General features: G+C 42.8%; 1 protein-coding gene across 3 annotated transcripts in view; it reads right to left on the reverse strand.

The window, feature by feature from the left end:
- The window catches only part of DOP1B (DOP1 leucine zipper like protein B), a 64,666-nt gene extending 45,056 nt beyond the window's left edge, over nt 1-19,610 (reverse strand). The window contains exons 1-9 of one of the 3 annotated variants that reach the window (XR_014525393.1): nt 19,360-19,580; nt 15,077-15,239; nt 7,989-8,170; nt 7,288-7,458; nt 5,455-5,644; nt 4,116-4,214; nt 3,437-3,560; nt 1,643-1,752; nt 243-357 (exon numbers count right to left, since the gene is read on the reverse strand). Coding sequence is in view for 2 of the 3 variants with exons in the window: in XM_083500159.1 (XP_083356285.1) it covers nt 243-357; nt 1,643-1,752; nt 3,437-3,560; nt 4,116-4,214; nt 5,455-5,644; nt 7,288-7,458; nt 7,989-8,170; nt 15,077-15,214 (1,129 nt within the window). In the remaining variant the exon portion in view is untranslated. Of the gene's footprint in view, nt 1-242; nt 358-1,642; nt 1,753-3,436; nt 3,561-4,115; nt 4,215-5,454; nt 5,645-7,283; nt 7,459-7,988; nt 8,171-15,076; nt 15,240-19,359 lie in introns of all 3 variants that reach the window. The other 2 variants (XM_083500159.1, XM_083500160.1) reach the window with 2 other exon arrangements.

Here is a 19,610-nt window from a genome sequence, read left to right on the forward strand (position 1 = left end):
CCCATAGTTTATTAATTGGTATGGTTTGTTTATAACCAACAAACAATACTCTGCAGTCAGGATTTGTTGCTGGCTATGGTTTGTTTTAGCTGTGACTTAGTTCTTTAACTTTCTTCTTTAACCATCATTTGTCATCCCACTTCAGATGCTTGCTAAAGGCACAAACCTAGAACAAATGGAAATCAAATATATGTAGCCAAGTATATTTTTGTATTAGTTCTCTTGAGAGACTTCCTTCTTACCTATTTCAGGTTTGTCAAGTAGGCTTATCAGAATGCGGAATGGTCTCAAATATGCATGATGCTGTTCCTCCAAGTCAGATTCTGCAAAATTTTGATGCAGTATTTCAATCAACGCCTGTTAAAACAATCAAATGTTGAATTTGGAAGCAAAAATAGCATTAACATTGTCACTTACTCTAATCTTACTGCTTACTGCTAATCTCAATACACAGCCAAACCCCGACTGAAAAGAAGGGTGGAAAACTGATGGCAGATTCCAAAGCCATTTTCAGAATTCCTCTTTTACAACCTAACATTGTGGTTCTCCTGCAACTGCAGAGAAGACATAGTGGCTTGCGCTGCAGCGGCTAAAGTAGTATGTGGTTTGGCATGGACAGGGGAAAGAGCATAGCCAATAGCTCCTACCCACAGCAGACAATTCCCCCACATTGCCTTTAGAACTAGGAATCAGCATCAATAGAAGTATAGTTTCCAGTACCGCTCTGTACTGCCTTGGTCAGACCACATATGAAATACTGTGTTCAGTTCTGGGCATCACAATTTAAGAAGGATATTAACAAGCTGTAACGTGTGCAGGAGGCAAGCAAGATGATCAAGGATCTGGAAGCCAAACCTGATGAGGAATGTTTGAGGGAGCTGGGTATGTTTAGTCTGGCTAAGAGAAGACTGGGAGAAGATATGATAGCCATCTCCGATGGTGTTTCCTGCTTGGCAGGGGGTTGGACTCGATGGCCCTTGTGGTCTATTCCAACTCTATGATTCTATGATCTCCAAACATCTAAAGGGCTGTTACATGGAAGAAGAAGAAAGCTTGTTTTCTCCTGCTCCAGAGGCAAGGACCCAAATCAATGGGTTCAAGTTACAAGAAAGGAGATGCCAATCAAACATCAGACAGAACGTTCTGTTCAACAGCGGAGCAGACTCCCACAAGAGCTGGTGGACTCTTCTTTCATCGGAGGTTTTCAAGCAGAGGTTGAATGGTCATCTGTCTTGGGTGCTTTAGCTGAAATTCCTGCATTAGAGGGGGTTAGACTAGATGATCCTCGGGGTCCCTTCCAACTACAATTTTATGACTCTATGAATTGAATGGAAATGTTGATTTTTCTGCAGTTCCAGTATTATGACCTGCTTCCTCCTTGCACTCAGAGCTACAAAAAAGAAGCATAACTAGTAGAGACAGTTGAATGATGTCAGCAATGAAATGCAGTTGCTGACATGGCTGTGCCACTTCCTCCTGCTGTACCTACACACTGAGACTGGGATTGGATGCTACCACCAAAATTCCCATATGTGATCCTATGAGCTGCTGAGCTTGCACATGGGTGACTAGGCAACAAGGAATGTATCTTTCAGGGAATTTATTATAATATAGGTTACATTCTTCAAGGAATATTACGCACCTCAACTAAAAGATCTTTGGAATATTTCCCAAAAAAGTAGAAGGCATGGTCCTCTAAGGACATAGAAATAGACGGATCTGGTAGAAAAGTACCTCCCTTGATATCAGAACCTGAGAACATGATAAATAAAGAAAATATGAAAGTGGATTAAATATCATGAATGCAATATAATATACTTTTAAATCAACGGCACAAACAACTATGACAAAGGTTGAACTGCTTTTCCCTTCCGACATTAATAGCACTTGAGCCATCAGTGTGGAATCAGGGGATTTTGCTTAATTTGGCAGCAGGACCAATCTAAAAGAAAGTGTGGCAGTACATTTAACTTTCTTTGGTCTTTTGTAGAGTCACATACATGTCACATTCGATACTGTAGGTGGTGGAAGCCCATAATATGAGCTACTACTATAGATGCAATACATGCATGCTAACTTCCTGTGAGTAATATTGAGACCAAAGTGCATCCACAGGAGCTGTGTATCCAGCACTGAGGGCCCAATTTTCTGGAGCTCTCTTCCAGCTGAGTTCAGACAGGCCTGCTGGTTGTTGAACGCCTGGTGCTTTATTTTAGCAGTACCCTTTTCTGATTTCTTTTAACCTGATTTTATCTTCATTGTATCTTTTTTGTGACCTTATTGTGCACCTTTACTAGACTAAGGTGTTAAACAGACCATAAATGGTTGAATAAATAAAATGTAATAAACAGGATGTCAGATTTATGCTCGTGCTATTAAAATCTGACATGAAGTTGGATACACTTTCCCCTCACACATAAGCAATATCTAGTATGGATGTAAAATAGTGATCTGGAGATAGGAATCTGACTTATACACAGCCAGATCACTCACTCTATCTAGTTCAGTATCATCTCCATTGCCTGGCCACAGATCCCTAGGGTTTCAGACAAAAGCGTTTGTTTCTCAGCTCTATCTGAAGATGCCAAGGATTAAACCCGGGACTTTTTACATACAAAGCATGTCCTCTACTACTGATCCATGGCATTTACCTGGTAAGTGAAATATAGACCTTTAACCCCACCAGTCTTACAAAGTGAATAATCAACTGTCTGGCTTAATATTGATTTCTGTTTCACAAAATAGTTCATAATACAGTGGACACGGAGCCTTCTATTAATTTAAACTTTCTACTTGGTATTCCTGAATTACTGAGAAAGCAAGCTGTCAATTAAGTCACTGAGTAAGCAATGTATGACAATAAAGGGTGCAATTTTTCAAAGACAAAGGCAGTGGTAGCCAATGTGGCACCCTCCAGATGATGTTGTGCTAAAGTTCCCATCAGCCTCAGCCAGCTTGGCCACAGGTGATGGCGGGGGGGGGGGGCATGTTGGGTACCCCTGGTCTAATTGATACTTCTGTGGTACTCCCCTTCCATTGGGGAAACGCTTGTGCACACAAAATCTTATGCAAGGTAACACAAATGGCACTTCTCTACATACGGTATAATCATATCCCCGCCTCCTCAGAAGTATGTCCAATTGCATTCAGTGTGGCCTATTTCCAGGGAAGTGGGGTTAGGCCTGCAGCTGTAGCTGTGTAAGGCAATTCCAGCAAAGATGCATATAATACAGTGTTTGGGGATGTCTGTATACTCCCTGAATATCCCAGGAAAAAAAAGGTTGTAAAAAACGGTATTCTGCTGTAGATGGTCCATAAATACAGATGAAACCTGGAGTTTTTAAACATTCTATTTCAAGAGTGTGCACTAAAGTTATCTGAATACCAATAGCAAAAATTACACACAAAGATAATGTGGCTATAATTTGTACAGTACCTAGCAGCCATGCATATAACCTTCTGTTAAGTGACATATCTCTTCTTAAGAGAGTTTGGGCAGATGCTGAGAGAAGGTGGACTATATCAGATCTAGACAGTGTGACAGCACTTTCACTGGGATCCTAAACAAAGAACAAACAAGTCAGATATAGGTGAGTTTCCTCGAACAAAAGCCAGGAAATGCAAAAACAAACAAAGCCACCGGCACTGTGGTGTGGCAATAAAAAAATTTGCAACATAAAACTCCTCTCACTTTAAAGCTGCAATCTGTTCATGTCTATCAGGACCAAGACAGCCTAACCATAGTTCTGATACTGGCAACTTCAAGACTTGATTTATTGCAATGCAATCTGCATTAAATGTCCCTTGAGGTGGCCAAGAAACTGCAGTTACTAAAGCAGCATGTTGTTTTGGTGGTAGATACGGCAGTGAACTCCTTAGAGAACCAGAATTTTGTACAGGGCTGCCCCTTCTTTAAACATCTTCAGAATACCTACACAGAGACCAATGGTTTGTTTGATTTTGGAATGGGTGGGGGAGAACTAAAAAATAAACCCAACTGGAAACCAAGGCACCACTTGCATGTACAGAAAATGTACAAAGCCTATGCAGGTTTCCCTTGCACTTGCCTGTCAGTGTAGCAAGTTGGACCACAAAAAGTTAAGTCTTTTCCTTACCAAAGATGAATAAAATGGGAAGAAGAAGAGAACCACTTCCAAAGTGTTCCTTTGCACAAGAACATTTGAATCCAGCATTGACACACAAAAAGCTTTCACCTGTAAGAAAAGAACAGAATTGCATTTGAGGAATACACCCCTCTGCTTCCAAGGAATATACCTGGTAGTGGAGGGCATGACGGAGGCACAAGCTTCCCTTGGGCAAAGGGAATGGGAAGTTGTTGGAAGTGTTAGGATGTAGTAAGGCTGATGGGGTCTGCATGAGGATAAAGTAGGTAAGAGTGTAATCCCCATAATCTTCCTAGACTCTCTTTCTCACCTAACCTGTAGTGATTTTTTTCAGATGCCAGACTCTTAGGACTGCTGACCTCACTTCTTACTTCTCCCTTCCTTGATCCCACTTTTTGCTTCTCTCTTCTGCAGAGATGACAGAGCAAGCATGGCTCTCCTCACCTCCTTCTTAGTTAGGCAGAACTAGGGCCAGCTTTCGATCAAACATGCATTTCGTCTAACTAATGTAGCTTTCTTATTTTTCTATACTGAAGACTCTGTGGGCACTGAGGGACACTGACAAACTGGAACGTGTCCAGAGGAGGGCAACCAAAATGGTCAAAGGCCTGGAAACGATGCCTTATGAGGAACGGCTAAGGGAGCTGGGCATGTTTAGCCTGGAGAAGAGGAGGTTAAGGGGTGATATGATAGCCATGTTCAAATATATAAAAGGATGTCACATAGAGGAGGGAGAAAGGTTGTTTTCTGCTGCTCCAGAGAAGCGGACACGGAACAATGGATCCAAACTGCAAGAAAGAAGATTCCACCTAAACATTAGGAAGAACTTCCTGACAGTAAGAGCTGTTCGACAGTGGAATTTGCTGCCAAGGAGAGTGGTGAAGTCTCCTTCTTTGGAGGTCTTTAAACAGAGGCTTGACAACCATATGTCAGGAGTGCTCTGATGGTGTTTCCTGCTTGGCAGGGGGTTGGACTCGATGGCCCTTGTGGTCTCTTCCAACTCTATGATTCTATGGTTGCCTTCAGCGAAAAGTGTGTTCCTCCAAATAGGGATTCAATGCAGTTCCAGTTCAAGGTTCTGCTGGTGCATATAAACTCACCCCCTTTCCAAAGCAGTTAAACTGAGGGAGATTTCACATGGTCCCTATTATTCTTAGATTTGTTGCTGTTGATCAACACAGCCAGAGAAAATGATCTGAGAAAGGACATCCAAGGATGGCTATGTATCACCTTCATGAGTGTATGATTAGTTTGTAGTTTGCCCATGCTTCTAGAATTGTTTGTTTAGAAACACATACAAAGAACACACATTACCAGTTGTGTAACCTACCATGAGCTTAGTATCAGTTCCCAGCATATACTTCTGCTGTTTTCCAGATAATTCTCTGTTGATATGACTAACAACAAAAAGGGAGGCAGGCAGCCTTATGGAAGGACTAACCAGGACACTCCCCCATAATGCTGAGTAAAACACTTCTTTGCCAATTACTAGAGACAACTTCACAAGTAAAGCATCTGTCCTGTGAAAACAAAAAGAAGTGGAAATGAAAAAGGGAAGTTTCTATACCACTTCCATCAAATGACCATTCTTTTTTTTTTAAATAAAAAACGACAGCTTAATCTAGAAAAGATCACTCACTCCAGTTTGGAACTGTCATTGCATTCACATTTTCACATAATTTGTCCCTCTGTCATGAGTTATACCCAGTCTAGGCCTGCTCTTTCTACAGTAAATTAGTATTGCCACTCATGTACGTCACAGGTATTCAAAATTGGGAACTGATGTTACGGAAGAAGATGGAGAAATGATTCTAGGTTGTGCTGAAGGAAATTACTACTCTAGTCAACCCCACCACATTTTAGCAATTGTGACTCAAAGGATCATGGGACCATGCCTTCAACCATACAACTTAGATAAAAAATGTTCACCCTTTGGCTGCTAATTATTTAATGCTGTCAGTATTTAAATATAATAAGGGGCTACTTATGGCCATCTGCTTTAAATCTCTCCTCCCCACCAAGTCACATCACTAATGGGCAAGACTTAATGTACGAGTCACCCAATGATTGCTCATAATCTGAATAAATTAAGTGGACAGAATCTCTTGATCGGAAAGAAGTAATCACCTCAGGAAGTGCTGATAAGAACAGGATGCAAGCTTCCCACCTTTGTTTCTTCTCTTTCAAATACAGATTTTTGCGAAGACTTTGCTTGGGGGGCGGGGAGTACAAACGTGGTGGCGGTGAAACATATTGGAAAGGTAAGTAATACTAACAGTATCCCATTCACCTGCCTTTTGTGGATTTTGTTGAAGATCTGGTGTCTGAGAAGGCTTTAATATTTGAAAATCAGTTCTGATAGTTCAGTTGTCTACATAACTGGATTAATGTATACTATGAATTTGCAGAATTAGAGAAAGGAAGCCCGCATCCTGTGAGCTTAACCAAAAGCAAACTACCCACACAAATTATGAGCATAATTAAATAATACACGTAGTAGAGACAGACTTGATGGCTGACAAGACTCTCAACTACACTGCATCAGTTCTGCATCACTGATGTTCCAAATCTCATACCAGTCATAATCTTGTTAGAGGCTTTAAGTCTCTATGTTTCATCCCCTACTCCTATCTACAATAGGCAATAGTGACATACTTTGCACTCTTATAAGACTGAAAGAAAAAAACAAAAATGCTTAGGGTGAGTTTAGAGGATAAAGCTCAAGCAAATGTTTCCATAAAACTCTGAAAACAGGCAAGGCTTTCTCTAAATTCCATTGACAGAGCGTGTAAATATTAAGCAGAAGGGAGCTTTTCCTGCTGCTTCCAGGTGCCTTTTGGCACAGCAACATTTCCATTTGTACCCAAAAAAACCTGCTTGTTTGCACTTATGATTCTGCAGCCACAGGCACTTCCTGCTCAAGTTGTCCTGTGGCCCTTGCCAAATACAAACAGAACATCTTAACTCTTAAATCCTTACGGCTCTGCCCTTCCTGTTTCTTTCAGTAGCTTGTCTTCTCTGACTCCACCAAGAGCCTTTCCACATAACCCATACTGCACAGGTGAACAACTCTTGGAAGTGGGGGATTTCTATTAAATAAGTATATTTTTAAAAAAGTTTTTAAAATGTAATGACATTTATTGTAAGAGCAAGTGATACCAACCTGTCATAGATTTCTGACCCTTCCTCCAAACCGGGCAGGAGTCCAATCAAGAAGGCTTGAAGACTTGGCAAGAGGCACTTCTGCAGTGGGATAAAGTATTTCTCGTACAGGCCAAGAAGAACAGGCCTCACCGACATTGCTGCATTTGCCAGCAATGGAAACAAGCCTGAGCTGGTGACAGAGAGAGAATGAGAGATTTAAAAAGTGGGTGTCAGCCATTGGTTGAATTCACACATTATGTTAAATTACGGCTTAGTATTACAATGATGTGTTGAACGGGGTCTTGGGCTTGTGCACTTCCTTCTCCCCTGAGGCAGCTATGAGAAAGTTTAGAAACATTTGTTCCCATTTGAAATTAACCACAGCTTTTTGTGACTACTGAAACCTGGAAAACTGCGGCTAATCTTAGTTATTTGTTCAAACAGGTTAACCTCAAACCACACTTTATGAAGTTGGCTCGTTTCAACAACAGTAGTGAAGACTAACTACAGTTCAGGGTTTGCACATGACATTAAACTGTAGTTTACCTGAAACAGAAGCTCCCAATCTGCTTTTTGCAGTCGCACTTGAGGGGAGGGGAAGCGTGAGCTTGAGCGCCTTCTGCAACTCATCCTTGCAGCGCTAAACCAGAGTTTAATATTATCTGCAAGCACAGCCACTAATATTAAATTACAGTCTTACTTTTTAAGTAGAATGTTTACCTGTATAGAAACAAGTCCTTTGCAAGCCATTTGGTTCCAATGATTTTAAATATTATTTCATAGGTCTCTAGTGCCTTTAGGTGCACTCCACTGGGCAACGCTGGATGTAAACACTGAGATAACCTCTTGCTAATAATCAGACGCCTTGGTAAAAGGGAGTACTTCAAATTACTTTGAAGAGCCTGTAAAATAATGGTAGGAATTAAATGTTATAACTTACATCAACATTAGTCAGCAAATGAACTTAGCTAAAGCTTTACTGTAATCTTCTACTTAACAGAACTAGCCTTCAGAGAGCTGAGGCTGCTGAAGAGGCCAAAGATCACCTCAGCTGTGAGTCCTGGAGAACCTGCTCCCTGCCTTGATGGCCTTTTTCCACATGGCCTGAGAGGGTGGGGCCTGGACTGACTCCAGTTACAAAAACTGAACCTGCCGAAAACACTCTTGGGCTGGAGTACTGTTTGTGTGTGTGAGGGGGCTATTGCTGTTACTGGTTTTAATTGTTTTGTACCTTTATTTCAGATCTTATGTGGAAATTGTTTCAATTTGGTTGTGTATTTTTGGTGTTTTATTTATTGTTTATGGCTTTTCTTATGTTGTAATTATGTATTTTTTCATGCTGTAAGCCACCTTGAGCATGGTTTTGACTATGGAAAGACAGCACAAAAATCAGATTATGTATGCATGTTGTTACTAGCAGACTTATGGGGACATGGGTAGTGCTCTGGTCTAAACCACTGAGCCTCTTGGGCTTGCTGATCAGAAGGTTGGCAGTTTGAATCTGTGCAATGGGGTCATCTAGTTCACCCTGCTGCAATGCAAGTATCTCAAAATGTGGTCCCCATACAATTTGACTATGTATACAGTTGCGCTACCAACCCCTGTTCACCACTCTGAATCTAGGGATTGGTTTCAGAAGGACAGAATTGTGTTAAACAAAGGCATGTTTTGTGGCATAGAATAGTAATAGTTCTCTCTTTTCACGGAAGTCCTAGAACAGGCAGAATATGTAAAAGCTAGAATATATAACTGGGTTGGGAGCAAGTAGACAGAGTGTAAACATCTGGACTATTTGTTAAGGGTGTGTGAATTGCTATGCTGAGTTTGCAAAAGTAAACTGATCAAAGATCCAAACGACTGCAGCTAATTTGTGATCCATAATGCAAAAGAATATGGCATTGGAAAAATATTTAAAAATTCATTCAACAGGTTCCCTCCCCCCTCGTGTTTTATATTACAAATTTAAACCCATCTTGAAAATTTTGCTAATCATTTTCATTTCTACAAACAAATGGATATGGGTGTGCAAGGGCTGTATTGCTATGTCACTCAAACATTCAGCTGAACAGCTCGTGGGGGCACTAAAACTTCTTATCAGAAGGACTCAGTTACCCTATTTGTCACATGATAAGGAAGTAGTATGAAGCAATGGTCCACACATCATGCTAAGCCAGGCCTTGCCTCAGTGCAAATGTGTGGGTTCTCAGGAAGGAGCTCACAGCCACTTTGTTCTTCTCTGGTCCTTTTTGGTGCAGGAGTGAGCTAAGCTAAGGTTTTCTTAATGCGTCATCTGAACCTGGCTGATAGTTAAGCTTTTGCCTGACTAGAAATGAGCTGTATTATTATTAATACTAACAGTAATAGTAATAGTAATAAGAATAAGAATAAGAATAACCCACCCTTCTGTCTATGTTCCCAGGGCAGGTCAAAACAATTTAAACTGCAACATTAAAAATAGCTTAAAGCAAACTACCTAGTAGTTTTAAGGCATCAAATAAATTTTGAAATACTGTAAATCAAACACTGTTCAACATTACTATGACAAGTTAGACTGGTCAACATCTGCTACAACATCAAGACCTGTCAACTGGAAAATCCCCACTATCCTGTTGAGAACTTAGTTTATACCATTAAATCTAATTAAGACCAATTACAATCACTGCCCATAACACCAACGGGGCATTTAAGACCCAGAAGCTCAGAATGTGATTTACTACCTGCTGTAGAAAAAGACAAGAAAAAAACCCTACACATGCAAGTTTGAAGCAGATGGGGAAAGAGTATTAATGCACATGTAAGCAAAGGTAGTACTGTACAGCTTTGCCTGGCACACATAAATTAAGTGTGCATCTCAAACTAAGATTAATTTGCAAGTAGTCATTCTGCCTTGACCACTGCATTTATGTGCAACAAATACCCATGTTCTAAGCAAATGGAGCACATTCCAGTGAACATTTCAAAGAAAAAACTTATTTTCCAAGGTTTTCCTGTTGTGTTATGCCAGTGCCTAGCAGCTACGGAGTAGTTTCAACTGAAGAAGCAAAGAACAAACTAGGTGAGTATGGTCCCCAATGTTAATTTTTTTCTCTCTCTCCAAAGATGGGGAAGTTAAGCAGTTCCTTTCCCCTGCCGTTCCTCTACTTAACTTGTAGCCTCCCAGAGCTGTTCTTCATTAAACATACTCACACAAAATGAAGAGACTGTTACATGCATCTGTTGCATAACGTATGCTGTGGCCATGAGTAAGAGTTGCTCTGCATGATTCTGTTCCATCGCCAATAGGAAGAAAATGCTACCATTTCCATACCAACGTGAATAGTCAGTACATAAAAGCCCATATTAAAAATAGGTAAGACGGTCGTGGTAGAATTGTTACAGAAAACTTCAAGAAAGAACAGGGATGAAAAGAAAGCAATAGGAGCTGGCTTATGCACATTCACAGAGGCAATGGCAAAAGTGAGATACAGCAAAGATTTTTTAAATATTTTCTATATGCTGTTATAAAACTTGCATCTGGCCAGCATATAGGAGGGAATAAGTCTAAGAGGATGCCTGCTATAAATACATGCAATTCATCTACAAAAGGAAGTATGTTTCCTGATTCAAAAATTACCAACAGTCAATCAATACAATTTGTATAAAACTCACTGACTGATCAACAAATTTATTTTAGGACTATTAGCCTGCTATTAGGATTAGCTACTACAAATATTTTTGCACATGCCTGTTAACTCAGACCAAGCTCAAAGTGTACAGGATTACAGAGTAAACTGGGATTGGTCTGTGCGGTGCCACACCACTGACCTCTCAAGGGCTGCAGCTTATAAGAACTGTGAGGAGATGGGTCAGGGTGCTGGTGAAGTCAGGGCTACACGGGTGCGCCAAGAGTGCCAATCCAGCGCTCCCACCAGTGTGCCTGTGCAGTCTCTACCTTGCTGCCACCCTGACCTACCCTGCACCATTTAGGTAAGTGGCAGCAATGCTTTTGTCAGAAGGATGGTAATATGGCACCACCTCATTACCCCAGATACTACCTTGGCCCACTTGGGGCACTTGATGTCCTTGGGGCAGGCACCTCTAGCCACCCAAAGGGAGTGGGGAAGATAAACAAGCCAGCACACTTTCTGGATCCAGTTTCCCACCCCTGATATAGGCTACTGCAAAACAACGAAAGGATTAGTGAGTATGCCTCTGTGGAACAAACAGGTATTGAAGAATGTGCAAGCAAAGCATAGCCTAAACCAGGGTTTCCGAAGCTGTGGTCCATGAGCTAAATTTCAGGTGATCTGCAGTGTTTCTGAATTAGGACTAGGTGATACCAGCTTTTCAGCATCATGGTGTATCACCAGCCAATATACAGTGGTGCCTCGCAAGACGAAATTAATTCGTTCCGCAAGTCTCTTCGTCTTGCGGTTTTTTCGTCTTGCGATGCACGGTTTCCCATAGGAATGCATTGAAAATCAATTAATGCGTTCCTAGGGAAACCGCCTTCAGACCAGGTCCGGGGACAGTCTGTCCCCGGACCTCTTCTGAAGGCTGGGGGGGGGGACAAGGGCTTTTCTTCCCACCCCCAGCATTTTAAAAAACCCTGGGACAGCGGAGGACTTCTCCGCTGTCCGGGGCGATTTAAAAGCCCCTGGGAAGGCAGGCAGGGGGGACAAAGACTTTCGCCCCCTGCCCGCCTTCAGAAGGTGTCCCCGCCCCCCCTCCCCGCTTCGGAACAGCTTTCCGAAGTGGGGCGGCTGGGGCAGGTGTCCCCGCCCCCCCTCCCCACTTCGGAACAGCTTTCCGAAGTGGGGCGGCTGGGGCAGGTGTCCCCGCCCCCCCTCCCCACTTCGGAACAGCTTTCCGAAGTGGGGCGGCTGGGGCAGGTGTCCCCGCCCCCCCGCCCCACTTCGGAACAGCTTTCCGAAGTGGGGCGGCTGGGGCAGGTGTCCCCGCCCCCCCCGCCCCACTTCGGAACAGCTTTCCGAAGTGGGGCGGCTGGGGCAGGTGTCCCCGCCCACCCTCCCCACTTTGGAACAGCTTTCCGAAGTGGGGCGGCTGGGGCAGGTGTCCCCGCCCCCCCGCCCCACTTCGGAACAGCTTTGCGAAGTGGGGCGGCTGGGGCAGGTATACCGATATATTGCCCAGACCTAGTCTGAATTTGTGGTTGAAGTTGAAAGACAGCGCATCCATTATACTGAAGATTCATACTGATTTTTAATTGTATTGTATTTTTATTGCTTCTTCTATTGTATTGTACAACTTACCATTCTATGAAACTGCAATTGCTGCAACAGGTAGAAAACTCATTAAATGGTCTGCCAAGACCAGGCATAGACAAACTCAGCCCTCCAGAAGTTTTGGGACAACTCCCATGATCCCTAGCTAACAGGACCAGTGGTCAGGGATGATGGGAATTGTAGTTCCAAAGCATCTGGAGGGCTGAGTCTGCCTATGCCTGGCCAAGACCTTCAGCAATTCTCAAGTGGTTCAAAGGGGGTGGGGGTGGGAACTGATCTGTCAGGCTGCATGGGAGACCTAATTCCCTTGGGGATAACTCAAGCTGAAAACGAAATTAAGTTTGGGACAGGACGGAGAACAGTGAAACTAGAGGAATTATTGTGGAAATAGAAAAAAGGAAGCACGGATATTTCCCTGTTCCAGGGAAAAATGGAACGTGTGGAAGTCTTTTCTTAAGGCCTCACAGTGACCTAGGAGTTTATCGCAACAACTGATTTACCAGAGCTAAAGGGAGCTTTTCCTTTTGAATTATGGGTCATGGTTTTACTCTACAGAAACAAGTTTCATGCAGGCAAAGGCAAGGATGGGAAACTGAAAGTAAGCAAGGTTTTAAAGGTTCCCTTCAGTCTCTAAAGGAAGGCAACTTGTTTCCCTTGAGACCCCTTAATTGGAGAAAGGAAGAGATGGGCTGAAAGGGGAGCAGGAGGCTGTGCATTCCCCTTAGGTACACAGCTATATCAAAATCAAGTCAAAGATAGAAGGGTAGGAAACAATGGGGGGAAAGGAGGTAGGAAGGGGAGCACGCCAAATTAGGGTTGGAGAATTTGTCTCAGGAGATATCGCATGAAGGCTGAAGAACACCAGGGTCCCTGGAGAGAGAACTCTTCAAAGATTTTGCCTTCCTTGGGATGAAGCGATCTACAGTATTTGGTAAGCTGGTTGGACGCAAGCCTCCTAGCTACTGGCACTGAGTGAAAAAGTGGAAGCAGGTTCCATGTGCATAACTAGACAGAGGATCAAGGTCAACAGAGCCATCTTCTTGCGTCATAATGACATCAGGTGATTGGCACGGAAAGTGCATCTTCAGAATAGGTTGCCATAACCACCAACTGGGAGCTACACAGACTTCCTTTGAGCTTTGACAGATGCCAATCAGCTGGAAGGAACTGGGAGAGTGCCTTCAAAAGGGCTTGCTCTGGAGAGAGAGAGAAATGCTCTGTTTTAAACAGGGCATTTCCCCCTCTGCACAGGAAATGGCTTGGATTGAAAGCACTGTGAATCGTTTTTTCCAACTCTTTTGGATGCACTAGGGAGCTGCAGACAGGGAATTCCTCAGGGCGGCTGATACCAACTGACTGGTGTTGATAGGGAGCTCCTCTTGCAAAGGAAGAATCAGGAGCTCTCTTTAAGATCCCGACAGTTCCTTCCTAGCTGCATATGTAGGAGTGGTTTTTGACAAATTCTTTCATGGGTCAAATCTGGACCAGAACCAGGCCTAATTAGGCTTGCAGGGTAGAGATTCCTCACCTCTGGCATCAGGGTAAGCACATATTCTGTTTATTATAGCTTATATATGCTGCTGTTTAACTATAAGCCCTTGCTTTGCACAGCTGCATCCAGAACGATGCTTTTTTGGAGTCAAAGTGCTAAGGCAGGGATGAAGAACCTTTTTAATCCTGAGTGCCACATTCCCTTTTGGATAACCTTCTGCGAGGTGCACATACCTGTGGTGGGCAGTGCCAGAGGCTAAAGGAGGCAGAGCAATGAACATGAATTTTACTTTTGTACAGTAATCTAGTTTCTACACATACTCACACACCCTTCTTGTATCTTCCATCTAGGCAAACAAGAAGCATTACCCAAGCTTAAGGACACATTCTAGCCAGGCAAAAAATATTAATAACTGAGCGTGTAAATCAAGGCAGGAGAGGGATATGGCTGGGGAGAGCTGAGGGCCATATAGAAAGGCCCGGAGGGCTAAAATTGGTGTTTGACCCTGAGACTCCCCCCCTTCACTGAGTGGTACACTTAAGCTGGCAACAAAGCTGAGCTCCTTAGTGACATGAAATACGAAGTGAGAATTTTGCTGTTATATGTGTAACTTGGTTCCATCACAACGCATTCAAACCACAACAGAAAAGTGACCAACCATTCTTGAAAGCTGTCACACTACACAGGGTAAAAAACACTGTCACGTCAGTGATATGGGAAGCTGCATCACGGCAATTCATGACTTAGGAAATTTCAAAGAAGCTACAATTCCAAGAGAATCAACTGGATTTTTGGAAGCATAGTTGTCCACACAATCCAGCATGGCTGTTTGGAGGGTTTTGTTGCTCTGCTGCTATCTGTCCCTCCAAACTATCATTTGCAGCTGCTTTTTGTACTTCTGTAAAAATTGATTTGTTTCATTTTGCAACTGCCTTTTGTACTAGAATACCATCCAGAATCTGCTTATCAACAGCTTGTCAGAATGATATACAAACTGTAAACCTGCCTACTAGCTGTCATTATGTGCTATAAAATTTTCATTTTTATTTTTTTGAACAACAGTATGAACAGCAAAAAACCAGATACTGTACCTTGTTAAGTTTACCAAGAGAAGATATAAGATCTGCCCATTCACTCGATGATTCAAAGTTCCTCAAAGCTTTATCAATTGCTGAAGAATAATTTCTGTATCTATAATCACCAAGCAGCTCCTGCTCTTCAGGGTCCATTTTAAATTTTCATAGCCAAAATGTTCTTGGAAACAGAAACAAAAACAAACTCTGGTCAGATCTTAATGGCATTTTATATACTGTACTCATTATGTGTATGCAGTTGTCCTTAATGAGGGTCACTAAACACACAAGATTAGCTGATTTAATGCTCTTCTTGCTGAATTAAATTCTACCAAAAAATGTGATCCCACTGCTTTGAGGCTGTAGTTCAGTTCCAAAGATGCTTTGAAACTGCAAGAACCATTCACTGTTTCATACAAAATCTCGGAAATACAAGAAAGTTACTCATCAGTTATTTTACTGATAATGTGACATGATAAGATAATTAAATACTCCAAACTGCACACATTCACATATACTCGAATGTCCCACTTTCTAGGACAAAATACCCGTTAACATTCAAGGCTGTGTTGATACTTGAAATAGTATTGCTACAGACATGTCTGCTTTTTTCTTCATCTAGAAACCCTAGTATTTTATATTAAAATTGCTCTCACTGGAATCAGATTAGTAATTTTTATGTTATGGGAAACCAAGAGGTTTTTATTTATTCACTGTAAGAATGACAACAGACAATTGCTCTACTCGGTACTCGTAATTTATGAATCCTATGCCGTTTCAGTTGTATAACCAAAGAAAGCATGTCAAACTGCACTAATGGTTAACAAATCACAGTTTTTCAGGCTCAAATAAGCATCTAAAAATTAGGATTACTGCAAATTGGTTCAGACTACAACTTGGCATTTCATGCACAAACAGGCTTGAGCCTCGGGTTTGCGTGGACTCTCTACCACTTTGTGCACATGATTTCGGCACTTGCTTCTGGATTCTCAGCAAACCATAATTTGCAATTTTGTCTGAACTGGGGTAAATCACTGTTTGCCTACAAGTCAGGGATTGATTTTGGCAAACAAGTAAGCAATGGTTCGTCCAGTTTGGACAACACGACAACTCGAGGCAGGGCACGCACACAAGCCTGCCACCCAAACCTTTTCATGCACAAAATGTTGTATATCAGACATTTTAACCAGCAGCAATGGAAAGCAATCCATAATTATATATGGCAAGCCTGTCATTAGGGTCTAACAGTACACACTTCACTACTAAAAGAAAATAGGTTTTAGGCATTTGTTGCAATTGACTCAGAGTGAAACTTGAAGCAGGTGTGGCTAGCCTGTGGCCCTCCAGATGATGTTGTAGTCCAGATGGGAGTTGTAGTCCAGAAACAGCTGGATGACTACAGGTTCCAAACTCCATTCTCACGTGCATTACTTGATTCAGGCTTCTTCAAACTCGGCCCTCCAGATGTTTTTGGCCTACAACTCCCATGATCCCTAGCTAGCAGGAACAGTGGTCAGGGATGATGGGAATTGTACTCTCAAAACATCTGGAGGGCCGAGGTTGAAGAAGCCTGACTTGATTTAATTGGTTTGCCAAACTTAGCAACTGTATATATTGCTTCTGATACTATGTTTTCATTTAATTATCATTTAATAAAATAAATGTACAGTAGTGATTATTATTTTTTCCATCTGTCAGGAAACTGAGATATGTTTTAATTCACAGAGGCAGATGTAAACAGGAACTGAACACTTTCCCGCAAGCCTCAGTGAGCAAGTTAACAATTAACTCTTTATAAAGGCAAAAGCAAATGTAGATAGAAGGAGTTGCTTTCTTAGATTAAGAAAGCTGCTCAGTATGCTATATTATTAAGTGGGGGATCTTGGAGAAACATACCAGCCATTCTTATCATATGACTTTAGAAGCTATGGGCTGTATTTGCTGTAGCACTAAGGGTATCTTTCCATTTGTGACAGCATTTTTGCTTACCATATGTAACAATACTCTCTCTCTCCTTCCCCTGCACACTGTTCCAATGGTTCTCTCAAGGGAAATCCCATTGTGCTAGCAGAAGCCCTTGTTCCTGGCTTCTGCAAGTGCAATGTCCTAGTTGAATATGGCTCATATTTTAATAGTCAATAAAATCTTCATGCTGGGCCTTTCAGCAGCTTTCATTACTATCAACCACGTAGAAAATGATGTTGTATGTGCCACATCTTAATAACCATGAGAGAAAGTGTTGTGTATTTTTCAGGCAAATGGCCATGACTTCATGGTGGCAGGGGAGTTTAATAAGGGAAAGACACAGTCAAAAGAGGCCACAAAAGAGACAAGATCAACTCAGTATTCAGAACTGCTATTTGGAAACCCTAACGGCCTCCCAGAAACCAGTTTGAAAAAAGCACCAGCAAAGGTATCTATGTGTGTGGAGGTGAATTGTCCCACACAGCATGAGCCCCAGGTGACCAGCTAACATCTTTCTAAAAAGAGTAAGCTTCTAGCAGTCGAGGAAGTGAGATATGAGACAAAATGTACAGCTGCTATTTTTCTCATTTTACTAGCCCTTTTCACTAGCCGATGCAGACTCTAGTCTAGTAGAAGTCCCTCTAAGCAGCTGTATTCTTATCAATACCTCCTGTGAAGCAGGCAGAAATATTCCTGGTCAAGGGCTGCAAGGACAAACATCCTCTATTATCAGAAGTGTGCAGAAGAAATAAAGTGATCAGATCTGCCCCCTAATCCAAATTACCTCTGGTTACGAACTTAATTCATTCCAGAGGTCCGTTCTTAACCTGAAACTGTTCTTAACATGAGGTATCACTTCAGCTAATAGGGCCTCCCACTGCCGCCGTGCGATTTCTGTTCTCATCCTGGGGCAAAGTTCTTAACCCGAGGTACTATTTCCGGGTTAGCGGAGTCTATAACCTGAAGTGTTTGTAGGTGTTTGTAACCCAAGGTACCACTGTATATGTTCTGTCACTAAAATTTGATGGCTATCATTCAGAACCTTGATGGCCCTTTGTATACTCTAAACTTGAAGTCTGGTTTTCAAAACCCTAATTAAGAGTGTCACCAATCACTGGTAGCCTGGCAACTCACCCATTGCCAGCTTACATCTTGGATATGGTCCCTATGCCTCAATCAGTAAGTGAGAAGGGAAAACCTACATCAGTTACAACATCTTGAATCAAATGGTGCACTACACCATGTAAAGCTGCACTGCTAAAATTCTTATTTTTAAAAGGCCACTAAAGGTTTGGGAACCATGGATAATGAGGGTTTGTTATCCAAGTATGACGGCCTTGAAAATGAACAAAGAACACAGGACAATTAGGAACTTATTCTGGAAAAAAAAGATCAAGTACAGAATAAAACAAAATGCACTAAAAGAAAAACAGCAACCAGACATTTGTTTTTAAAATGCAACTTCTGGTCAAAGCACACACAAGACTCATAAAACGGGGACAATAGACCATTCATGTAAATATTATTACAATGCCCTCTACTTCTCTCCATTTTGCTTACAGACAGGGAAAAACTGCAGCGTTTGGCAGTGATGCATTGTCCTGCGGAACAGCCAAACCTGTTCTACCGAGCCTGTTTACTGGTGCTAAAATCAGTGCTTCTCTCAAATCACCCCCCCTTCATTTCAGCTCTGCCAGATCATTCAGACACACAATGGTGTGCAAATAAGGCGAGGTGGGGAAAGATACAGCATCGATTATGCAGTAAAACAGCTTTTCCTCCCCCCGCCCTTCTTTCCCTCTCCTCGCCTTTGACAGGCTGCTGCTCCTACATAGCAAACACAACCCAACAGCTGTTCTCCAGCAGCAGCAACATAACAGGCAGCTGCGAAAGCACCCGAGAGGGGGGCCGGCAGCAGGATACAGACAACCTGTAGAATCGCAGGCACTGCTAAACACGTAAACAAACAAACAAACACGTGTTTATGCCCTCTAACATTTCTACGCCTGCCTATGTGGAGAAGCGAGGGAGAGCGCTGGCTTCCACCTTTTCCCCTCCTCAGGTGAAATCAGGAATAAGCACCATTTCAGAAATATATAGAGAGAGAGATCCTGAAGGGATGCTTAAGGGAGAAAATGGGGTGTTTGCTTTGTTTTCCCCTCTCCCCACCTGCGCTTCATTGGTCGGGGGGCAAACTGGTCCCTTCGCGGAGGGAAGAAGGTTCCCCCCCCCCCAGCCGTCCTCCCTATGCAAAAAAGGGAGGGGAAAGAGGAAGCATTGGCAGGCTGGACTTCCTCAATTGCAGCAGCAGTTTGTCCCCCATCTTCCCTACTCACCAACTGAGGAAGGAACAGGCGGCAGAGGCGTCGCGCTGGCTGCTGCTGCTGCTGCTCCCACCGCGGAGGAAGGGCGCGCGTCGCCGCCGCAGCTTCGCTGAGGCTCCCCGGCCGCTTCCCTCTCCTGCGACGTGTCCCGCGGCTGGGCGGGGCCGAGGCCGGAGCCAGAGACTACAAGGAAGGGCGGGGGCGGAATCTCCCGTCGCCAGGGCGGCCGGGCTACTACGCCTCCTCTTCGCACCCTCCCCTTG

This window comes from Podarcis liolepis, assembly GCF_965112155.1.
Source record: "Podarcis liolepis genome assembly, chromosome: 4".
Taxonomy (NCBI): Eukaryota; Metazoa; Chordata; class Lepidosauria; order Squamata; family Lacertidae; genus Podarcis; species Podarcis liolepis.